Here is an 11,658-nt window from a genome sequence, read left to right as displayed (position 1 = left end):
TTTGCTATTATTTCTTAATCCCGACCGACAAACCAAGAACACTACACAATGCCCTGGCCAGGTTTCGAACCCAGACCTCTTGACCCGGAGTCCAGCGCACTAACCATTACGCCATCGTGTCTCCCTCGTAGGAGTAAAATCACGTGATTCTGCCTCGTCATCATGTGCACTGACAAAGTCACGTGAGAAAGCACTAACCGCCCAAGAGATCAGTGCATTTTCCCGCCTTGCCTGAGACGGTCGAGAAATACGAAATCCAACTTGGAAATCAAGAAAACCTTAAACTGTCATACAATCAAAGAAAAACAGGAGAAACTCTTCTCAGCTACCTTTTCAAAGACCGTCAACATGACAAACAAGCAAAACCCAGAAGAAATATCAGCGCTTGACTCAAGCAAACATGGCGACTCGCCAAACTCACTCGGGAAACCCGACTCTATTATCGAAGCAATCTCGCTTATGACTAAACAACTAGTGTCCTCTATTACCACACTCAACTACTCAATGGACCACTCATTTACTGAGATGAAGGAGACTTTAGGAAACCTCGCATATGTCGAGGAATCTGCCAATGAAGAAGGCTCGGTAAACTCCGACGCGGAGAAAGACCGACAAGGGGCAAACAAGGACAGCGCTAGCACTAAGGACCAAAACCTATCGGGGTCCAGCAACGCTAATAACGTCAAGGATCAGCTGACGTTGACAAGTAATACCAATCAAACAGACCCTGAGTCCTTCAAAGAGGAAAACTCAACTCTTGCAGGAATTGCGAGTAATTTAAAATTGGGCCAAAAGAAAGCTCCCGCTGTGAATGCACAATTCGCGGGAATACTGAAAGAGGTCATGCATGTCAAACTTGATGACGATGTATTGACAGAAACGAAAAATCGTTATACCAGGCCAGTAAATTGCAAGTGCTTGGAGCCAACCCAGGTTAACCATCTCTGGGATAAATTAAAACATGACACACGCTCAAGTGACTTAAAGCTTCAGCTTATTCAGGCCAATTTACCGAAGGAAATCATTCCCATCGTACTGGTAGTTGAACAACTGGTCAAAGTCCAGGACAAAATATCAGAAGAATTATTGGATATCCCATCTCTAATTAGAACGGCCACTGACTCAGTAGCCTTGCTTGGGGCAGCAAATTTTGGCCTCAATATGCAAAGAAGAGATAACATAAAACCAAAGCTCAATGCAGACTACAAACATCTATGTTCACCTACAGTGCCATTCACAGATTTCCTATTCGGAGATGACCCTGACCTCTCTAAGCAGCTAAAAGATCTAGCTGAAGCCACTAAGGTTAGCAAGAAAATAAGCAAGAACAGTTAATCAAAACAAGATTCATACAGAGGTCAAAATTACAGCCATAAGTCCTACAAGAATAATAGAGGCAGGAAGTTTGGTTACAAGTACTCACAAAATAAACAATTAAACTCAAAAAGGCCCAGCTTCTCAACTCACAAACAAAAGGAGGAGGGGAGGAAGCACAAATAAGGCCTCAAGACCCCTCAACAACAACCGAACAGATAAAAAACACATTTATTGCTGACAGGTTGAAAGAGTTTGTCCCAGAATGGCATAAAATAACCTCTGACCCAGAGGTGCCTGACTGGGTACAACATTGTCATATTGAATTTAGTAACAGAGAAATGCTCGAGAGGGAGTTCATATCTCCAATATTTTGCAGACTGAAAAAAAAAAATTGATTATCGCATGATCTTGAATCTAAAAGATCTAAACAAGTTTGTTGTATACAAACACTTTAAAATGGAATCCTTGAATCAGTTCAGGAACTTACTACACCAGGTTGTTTTATGGCATCAATAGACATCAAAGATGCCTACTATTCAGTACCAATTGCTATGGAGCACCAGAAATTTCTCAGGTTTGTGTGGAGGGACAACCTCTATCAATATGTGTGTCTCATCCAAATGGGTTAAGCTCTGCATCCCGTATATTTACCAAGCTGCTTAAACCTGTGTTTAAAGTCCTTAGAGAAAAAGACCTCTTGTCATCTGCATACATAGATGATCTTTATCTGCAAGGAGATACCTTTCATGAGTGTCATGAAAATGCCTTGAACACAGTGCAACTGCTTAGAGATCTTGGAACGTCTTGTCTGCATCCCTCTCAACAACTCGAATATTTAGGCTTTGTCCTAAACTCAGTGTCGATGACGGTACGACTCTCTCATGCTTGAGTTGAGAAGGTGGTCCAAGCATGTGAAAAACCTTCTCAGTAACTCCCATCCCACCACACTTCATCTAGCAGAGGTTATTTGGCTTATGGTCTCCAGCTTCCCCGCCGTGGAACATGGCCCATTATACTACCGTAGCCTTGACATTGAGAAAATTGAGAGTTTGAGACAGCTAAAGGCAATTTCTCTGGTGAAATATCTCTATCTGTTAATTCAAGAGAGGAACTGCAGTGGTGGATTGCAAACCTACCTTTTTCCTGTAAAGCAATCTCACGTGGTGAAGCTGATATAGTAAACCAAACTGATGCCTCTTCTCAAGGTTGGAGAGGGGTGCATGGTGACCAGAGAGCAGGAGGCAGATGGACTCCCACAGAAGCACTAAATCACATCAATTACCTTGAACTCCTCGCTATATTTTTATCCCTCAAAGCTTTGTGTGGTGCACACTAAAATAAACACATCCAGGTGCAATGTGACAACACTACTGCAGTGTATTACATAAATAACATGGATGGAATTAAATCCATTCCATGTAATGAGGTAGCTAAACAAATCTGGGCCCTGTGTATTGCTTATAATAACTGGCTCAGAGCTACATATTTACCTGAATATAAAAATGTATAAGCTGATGCAGAATCTAGGGTATTTAATGACCGCACAGAGTGGATGTTAGATCCATAGATATTCAAGAGGATTATCAATAAGTTTTGTAGTCCTGAAATTGACCTCTTTGCATCCCGTTTGAATAAACAATATGCCAAATACTCATCGTGGCGTCCAGACCCGGAAGCTTTGTTCGTGGATGAATTTTCTGTAAATTGGAATAATTTATTCTTTTATGCATTTCCTCCTTTTAGTCTAATTGCGAGATTTCTGGAGAAATTACATGCAAACCAAGCAGAGGGCATTCTTATAGTGCCACGGTGGATGAGCCAAAGCTGTTTCCCCAAACTACTCAGACTGCTGGTGGAGACATCCATTGTTATTCACCCCAAGAAAGAGACAGTACGATTCGCCAAATATCCACCGGCCATGGAACAGAGTGACTACTGTAAAAGGCATACAGCAGGTACACATCAGAACACCGCTCACAGCCAGAGCTATTACGAACATGTTGGTGATTGTTCGCAGCCTGTGGTTTCTGTACAGGGCGCGAAAAGTGAGAAGATTTCCGAAGACAGCCATAACATTAGTAAAAGCAAACAGAGCTGTTTCAGTCCAAACTAACACCTCCTCCCTTGTGGCAAGCTCAAGGGAGAGTTTACTCGTCATCACTGCTTTTGGTCAATAAGCTCAGTGAAAAGATAAGTAATTTAAACTTTCGCACAGTCTTTGATGTCTACTTTTTGAAGCAGTGATCGGCGAAACCCGCTGGTGTGCGCGAATACCAACACTGTCTACCAACACCGAAAAACAAATGTTATTTTCCATCACGTCCTATCTTTAAATACATTGCAATTAATGAATATTTAGAGATGTCTGTATGTCATCGTTGTTATCATTCTCATCAAGTTGGAAGTTGTAAGGCAAAATAACAACACCACTTTATGTTTCTGTTAGGCGAGAGCACGTGCGTTGTTGTTGAAAGAGGTTTGTTTTAATTATACTCAGTTATTTACCTGCGGATAGGTGTTTTTGGGTCGCTTTTAATAATAGACATATCTCTTTCGAGTGAAAGAAAAGACGTTGCTTCTATTTTTCTGTATCTTGTCTAAACAATTTCTTTACATAGCTGGTTAATAAACAAACATATTATTCCGCCGCTCACGAAAGGAATAAGATATCTTGAAGAGTTTGAACAACTCTCATTTCTGCGATAAAAAATAGCTTAAAAATTAAATTACTCTCTCAGAAAAAATTGAGATTCAGTTTGTTATTAATAATTTTTGGCATTGTATAGGGAAATTAACTTTTTTTGATAGCCATATAAGATCGTAGAAGTTAAGTGACAGACAAATTTGAAATTTTAATTTAAACCACCTTTAATTTATGCTTGAATTAAAAATTCTAAAACCGAGAGGATATTGGAAGAACAAATTGTTATCGAATAAAGAAGCGGAAAAGTCAATATAAGCTCTAAATTAAGCATTGGTTCACAGCCTTCTTAAATTCATTTGCGTATCCAGAATGAAAGAAGAAGTTAGAAAAATCGTCGCCTAGAAACTTCCTTAACTGTAATATTACAACGTTCTAGACAGTAATTAAGTTGGGTAAACAGAGATGTTATCTTGTAGACAGCACTCACCAAAAAAACTTCTACAAATAAATTCTACATATAAAAGTAGTTTTATTTGGAAAAACACGCCCTGATAAAGGTTTGGAAACCAATTTTATGACTCGGCAAACTCTTCAATATCACTGAAATAACTTCCTGAAACGAAGAATCGACGCCATCTTGACTTTTACTTTGGATAAAAGAAAAACAATTAATTTTTTTTCAATGACAACCGCGTGAATATGATGATCAAATGTCCCACACAAAATTTACGAAGACTGTGAAAGACTGACTATCTGGAAAATCGACTTCTGTCATTCTCCAACATTCAGAGCCATATATCAGGGTGGATAGGACACAGCTATGATATAGTTTTAACCTAGTCTTGGTGCTCTACTGCTGGGACCTCCATACATAGTTGAGCATTCTGACTACATTTATGGCTTTCACTAAGCGGTTCTTGATGTCCTTGTTTACTCTTCCATCATGTATGACTGTGTTGCCTAGGTACGTGAATTCCCCCGTCGTTGGAAGGTCCTCTCTGTTCGCTCTGATCAGCTGGGGGTTAGGGACATTCAGAATCATAACTTCCGTCTTGTTTTAGCTGATCTACAGGCAAATCTGTTTAACAAGGCCACAGAGACGGGATATTTTCTCTTGCTTATGATGATAGGTGTGAGATAGCAGCGCCTGGTCATCAGCAAAGTCGAGGTCCTCGTATGCAGAGAATAATGTCTATCGGATGTCTCTAGTCTGGTCTTCAGTTGTTCGCTGCAGCACCCAAACAATCGCAATGTTGAAGAAGAGTGCTGACATCACACACCCTTACCTCACTCCAATTGTCACTCTAAAGCTGAGTGTTCTTACTTCTGCTCGTTAAATTGTCGTAAACGCTCTTATTGACAAGAAATAGGTAAGTACACTTATAATACAAGACAACCGGTTGCTGTTTGACCTCTATCAGGGAACACCACGAAGACATTACAAAGTCTTTATTTAGATCAATCAGCGAGAATCAGGACAGTAAACTATATCACCTAATTCCTGAAGCCTACAGCCCTCATTATAATTTCAGGCGTCAAAGAACGTACAATGTACCAGCAGCCAAGAAAAAGCGTTTTGCCAATTCGATTTTCGTGAAGTGTGCGGCTGTAACCAACTCAAGTTTGAGATGAATGAGAACCCCTTTTAACAGAACTTTAAGCCATTATATTTATAATTGTACATTAGTAGCTTGTAAATAATTACGCAATTCAGTATTTTACTGCGATGTGATTTAATAATAAACCAGTCTATCATCCAGTCTATTATTATCGACCACATAACTCTCGTACTAGGATAATGGCAATAAAACGTCACAGATTGCTTAGTTACATATTAAGTTAGGTTTTTCAATCTCCATCACATACGATATTTAATACTAATCCACGCAGGCTTAACTCACTGCTCGATAGAAACGTTCCCTTGATTTATTCAGTTACACTGTGCGCTCAATATTTGATGTTCGTGTACAATCAGTGAATTCCCATAACACACCGCTGCCCCGCTGTTTTCATATTTGTTTGTTATTGACTTTGATAACCACTCTCTTCTACTCAATAATATTGTAATGATATGAGTTTTTGAATAATTATGAATGAGAAGAGGGGGAATCAAAAAGAGGAAAAAAAGAAAATAACAGAAAAAGAATAAACATTTTGAAATGAAGCTACAAATAATTAAATTTATCGTTTACTTTTATTGTTTTAAATACTCTAAAAGAGAATCCACTCTCAAAAATAAAAGCAATAATCCCTCTGTCTTACTTTATTACACACAAAAAGTTGCCGTCAAAGCGTCTTTTTTGATCTGATTTTTTTGTTTCTGAAAGGATTTGCTACAAGGAAAGACAATGTCGCAAGAATAGTTAAATGTCATAATTTTTTTTTAGCTACATCGATTTTTGAAAGAAAAAAAAATTAAAATAAAAGATTAAAAGGTCAAGTATGAGGATGATGAGAACAATTTATGGATGACTTTCAACGTTGTGTCTGCTGTTGTTATTGCCATTTTGGCGCCGAAAGAAAGTAATCTTGCGCAAGAGGGCCTTGTACTCTCGCCTGAACTGTCTGTTCATGATACCGTAAATGAATGGGTTGATAGTGCTACTCAGATAGGCCAAGAACGCGTACGTCAAGTAAACCTGTCGTGGTATCTTGGGTTCTCCGCGCGCGGCGTCCACGTTATCCACAACGGAGATAGGGAGCCAGCAACACGCGAAGCCAAGCAGAACTGCTACTAAAGTTTTCGTTACTTTTGCTTCTTCCACATTCGCGCGGAGTTGACTGAGGTTAACACCTCGACAGAAAACACGATTTGATCTTGAAACTGAGCGGAACACTTTGACATAGCAGACCGCTATGATTGTTAAGGGTGCTGCGATGTAAACACATTCGATTGTAATAGTGTAAGCCATGTTGCTTTCAAACGTGTACAAACACATTGCTTTTCCAGGCTGGAATTTAAAGCTATTTTTGCCCTCAAAGGAAAACGGGGGCACAGATCCAGCGAAAGCCAGGCACCACACAATGACAATGTATATCAACGCTCTTTTCTTCTTAAACAACAAGAGATACCTTTCTGGTTTTACAACGCAGAAGAATCGGTTGACCGCAATGATACCCATGGTATCCATAGCGACAATTCCGAAAGTCAGTGCGGCAAAACCTTGAAAGAGACAGAAAGATTCGCCAAATATCCACTGGCCATGGAACAGAGTAACAACTGTAAAAGGCATACAGCAGATACACATTAGAATATCGCTCACAGCTAGTGCTATCACGAACATGTTGGGAATTGTTCGCAGCCTGGGCTTTCTGTACACGGCGTAAAAAGTGAGAAGATTTCCGAAGACAGCCACAACATTGGTAAAAGCAAACAAAACTGTTTCAGTCCAAACTAACGCCTCCTCTCTTGTGGCAAGCTCAAGGGAGAGTTTACTTGTCATCACCGCTTTTGGTCAATAAGCTCGAGCTCGGCGAAAAGATAAGTAACTCAGTTAAACTTCTGCACAGTCTTTGTTGTCGACTTTTTGAAGCACTGATCGGCGAAACCCGCTGGTGTGCGCGATTACCAACACTGTCTACCAACACCGATAAACAAATGTTGTTTTTCATCACATCTTATCTTTAAACGCATTGCAATTAATGAATATTAAAAGATGTCTGTATGTCATCGTTGTTATCATTCTCATCAAGTTAGAAGTTGTAGGGCCAAATGACAACTCTTTCTGTTCGGTGAGAGCTCGTGCAGTATGTCGTTGTTGCTTAAAAAGGTTTATTATATTTGAACTATGTAATTTACTTCCGGATAAGTGTTGTTGAATTGATTTTAATAATCGACATATCTCTCTCGAGTAAAGAAAAGATGTTACTTCTATTTTTCCGTATCTTATCTGTACAATCTCTTCACGCTGCTGGTCAATAAGCTAACATATTATTCCGCCGCTCACGAAAGGGATAAGATATCTTGAGGAGTTTTAACAACTCTCATTTCTGCAATAAAAAATATCTGGAGAAAAACTAAAACCCTCTCTTAGAAAAAAAAATTGAAGTCCATTCTGTTATTAACAATTTTCGGCATCGTATGGGGGAACTAATTTTTTTTTGGATGAGCATATAAGATCGCGGAGGTTAAGTGACAGTCAAATTTGAAATTATAATTTAAGCCACTCCAAATTTCTGCTTAAATTAAAAACCTTTGTTCTAAGACCGAGAGCATACTATTAATAAGAACATCTTGTTATCAAAAAGAAGCGGAAAAGTCAATCTAAGCTCTAAATTAACCATAAGTTTACAGCCTTCTTACATTTATTCGCGTATCCAGAACAAAAGAAGAAGTTAGAAAAATCGTCGGCTTAGACTTATACTGTAATATAACAATGTACTAAATAGTAATTTAGTCGTTTAACTTAAACTCATGAAATTCAATCATAATTCTTTGTCGAATGTCTTAAAACGAAGATTGTAAAGCTACAAGTAAACAGAAACATTATCGTTGTCGAAAAAACTGTTCTAGCGGTTCTAGAAGAATATTAAAGTTTCACTTGAAAAATATCTCCCTGATAAAGGTTTGGAAACCAATTTTACGAGTCGGCAAACTCTTCAATATCACTGAAATCGCTTCCTGAAACAAAGAATTGACGGCATCTTCACTTTTAGTTTGGACAAAAAAAAAATTATGTTTTTTTTCCCAATGACAACCGCGTGAATACGATGATCAAATGTGAGCCAAATTTATAGCTTTTCGCATTTTTTAACGACCAGACATTGTTGAGTCCAGCGCGCAAACCAAAGGGAACTGTGTCTGACACAAAATTTAAGAAGACTGTGAAAGACTGACAATCTGCAATGATCGCATTCTGTCATTCTCCAGCGTTCAGAGCCACATATTAGGGTGAAGACGACACAGCTATAATATGGTTTTAGCTTGGTCTTAATGTTCTACTGCTGGGACCTCTCTACTGAGCATTCTGACTACATTTATGGCCTTCACTAAGCGGTTCTTGATGTCCTCGTTTGTTCCTTCATCATGTCTGATTGTGTTCCCCCGGTACGTGAATTCCACCGTCGTTGGAAGATCCTCTCTGTTCGCCCTGATCAGCGGTTTTTCCGTCTTGTTTTGGGTTTGTGTAAAGACACTCAGATGTTCAGATGTTCCGATTTTACCAGTAACAACCTCGGACAAAATCTCGGAAATAAAAATTACCATACTACGCCAGGTCTTGTGCCATATCAGTTAAGCGTCGTTATTTTCGTTGTTAGCTCAGCATTTGAAGCCAAAACTCTTCCAGAAAACAGCCTTATACTCTCGTCTGAACCTCTTATCTGTGGCACAATATATGAAGGGGTTTATGGTGCTTCTCAAGTAAAGCAAAAAGCCCTATGCTAAGTAAGCTGGTCATGGTAGTGTGGGCTCTCCGCGCGCGATGTCGATGTTGTCAATGAAGACAATAGGAAGCCAATAGCATGCAAAGCCTACCACAACTGCAACTAAACGCTTCGTCACTTTGGCTTCCTCTACATTCACCCGATGGAGTTCTGGATTATTTTTTAATTAGAAAACACGATTTGATCTTGACACGGTGCGGAACACTTTGACATAGCAGACCGTGATGATACTCAAGGATGTTGTGATAAAACAGCAGTGCATAGAGACTGAGTAAGCAATGGTACTTTCAACTTTGAACGAACACATTCGTTTTCCAGGCTGGAACTCAACACTGCCATTTGAGAAGAGTAATGTGGGAGCAGATCCATAACGAAAAGAAAATTGAATAAGAAAGCATGTGTATGATTCGTTGCATTTACCGGATACAGTTTATAGCGCCGCTGACAATATACCTAGGGCGCAGTTCCCCATGCCATGAGCGTTGCTTCAGCGTTGCTTGCAGTTTTTTTTGTTTGTTTGTTTTTTTTTTGCCGTTTTTGCCAAGTTAGTTTCAGCGAAGGATTTTAGGCTGTGTAAGAAGCAATAACTTCGAATCGTCGTCGGATGGACCCTCATTTGTCATTCGTTGTGATTATCCTGTACAAGAACACAAGGAACTTGGACACCGCATAGAAATTGTTGTGTCGCATTTATTTTGCCAAGCGTAGCTGGCCCCTACAGCATAAAAGAAGAATGAAACAAATGCGGAAAATCTTAGTTTAGACTGAGCAAATTTTTGCCTCAATCATTTGAACAAGTATCAATCTATTTAATTAATTATAGGGTTTGACGGGAGTAAGTTACTCTAAGTTGAATGCGTTGAACATTTGAACGACAAGAAAAAGTTTACGTCCAATTTTACATGTTTCAAAAATCACAATTCTTCACTTACAGTGGATAATAATGACGAAGACGACGTCGAAACTCAAACGGTCAGGTTCCGGCTGAGTTATGATTGAAGAAATTTACTCTAAAGGATGATTTTAGATAAATGAAATTCATATATTTGCACTGCGGTGAAGAAACGAAATTAGGAGATCCTCGCAGCTAAGAACACTACTGAAACGAGTGGTTGAAAATAGGACCTGAAAAAAATTCAGGCCCGTACGGGATTTGAACCCATGACCTCTGCGATACTCTACTAATTTGCCGACATGTGTTTTAAGATGTCCCTTTCGATAATCTTTCGTTTGGCCCCAAGCCTCAGAGAAGTCACTGAAGGGCACAGGAAATTAACCTCAATAAGAAAAGTGTAAATGAACAGAGAAAAGTTCTAAAATGATATCCATGTACAAACAAAAATTCATAATTACATAAATAACAGTTTTGCTCGAGAACAAAATTCCTCTTTCAAATCAAATGGGTACTGTCAACTGCTTTGTAAAAGTTAATGCACAGCTATCTTTTCCACTCTGTGCGTTACCTGATGATATTTTGAAAGTAAAGATCTGTTCGCTACATTCCTTTCCTTCCCTGAACCTTACTTGTTCCTTCCCGAGCTCTTGGTCCACTGTGTTTGATATTCACTTGATGATGATCTTGGACAAGATTTTTCTTGGAACTGATAAGAGAGTAATTCCCCACCAGATGCTGCAATCACTATGTTACTCTTTTCGGTAATTCAAGCCAGTCTACAAATCAACATGGGTTTGTGTAAAGACACTCAGATGTTCCGATTTTACCAGTAACAACCTCGGACAAAATCTCAGAAAAAAACTACCATACTACACCAGGTCTTTTGCCATTTCAGTTAAGCGTCGTTGTTTTCGTTGTTAGCTCGGCATTTGAAGCCAAAACTCTTCCAGAAAACAGCCTTATACTCTCGTCTGAACCTCTTATCTGTGGCACAATATATGAAGGGGTTTATGGTGTTACTCAAGTAAAGCAAAAAGCCGTATGTTAAGTAAGTTAAACGTGGTAGCGTTGGCTCTCCGTGCGCGATGTCGATGTTGTCAATGATGGCAATAGGAAGCGAACAGCATGCAAAGCCTACCATAACTACAACCAAACGCTTCGTCACTTTGGCTTCCTTCACATTCACCCGAAGGAAAAAACTTTGGCTCACTTTGGCTTCCTTCACATTCACCCGAAGGAGTTCTGAATTATTTTCTAATGAGAAATGAGGAATGAGAGGGGGGATCAGTCGTCGCCAACAGAATATAAAGGGTGGAGCCCAAGCCTACAGGAGATTCACCACCATTGACTTTGCAAAATAACTGGCGAAAAAGAACCGGTGAGGGCTTCTAAATGAGGTAACAGCAGACTTGTAGTA

At 39.4% G+C, this 11,658-nt stretch overlaps 2 protein-coding genes and 1 pseudogene across 2 annotated transcripts; 1 reads left to right on the top strand and 2 right to left on the bottom strand.

Annotated features, from left to right (window-relative positions):
* Window positions 1–415: 415 nt before the first annotated feature.
* Window positions 416–1,451, top strand: LOC149051199 (uncharacterized). The gene has a single exon (XM_089206714.1). It carries the CDS (start codon window positions 460–462, stop codon window positions 1,333–1,335), a length of 876 nt encoding a protein of 291 aa, XP_089062840.1. The 5' UTR covers window positions 416–459; the 3' UTR covers window positions 1,336–1,451.
* A 4,844-nt stretch (window positions 1,452–6,295) lies between these two features.
* Window positions 6,296–7,534, bottom strand: LOC113672168 (melatonin receptor type 1B-B). The gene has a single exon (XM_027188445.2). It carries the CDS (start codon window positions 7,402–7,404, stop codon window positions 6,424–6,426), a length of 981 nt encoding a protein of 326 aa, XP_027044246.2. The 5' UTR covers window positions 7,405–7,534; the 3' UTR covers window positions 6,296–6,423.
* A 1,660-nt stretch (window positions 7,535–9,194) lies between these two features.
* LOC149051198 (melatonin receptor type 1A-A-like) lies at window positions 9,195–9,776 on the bottom strand (annotated as a pseudogene).
* Window positions 9,777–11,658: the final 1,882 nt, after the last annotated feature.

Source organism: Pocillopora damicornis, chromosome 1, assembly GCF_964200805.1.
Source record: "Pocillopora damicornis chromosome 1, jaPocDami1.2, whole genome shotgun sequence".
NCBI classification, from domain to species: domain Eukaryota; kingdom Metazoa; phylum Cnidaria; class Anthozoa; order Scleractinia; family Pocilloporidae; genus Pocillopora; species Pocillopora damicornis.
This window is presented reverse-complemented; position numbering and strand designations above follow the sequence as displayed.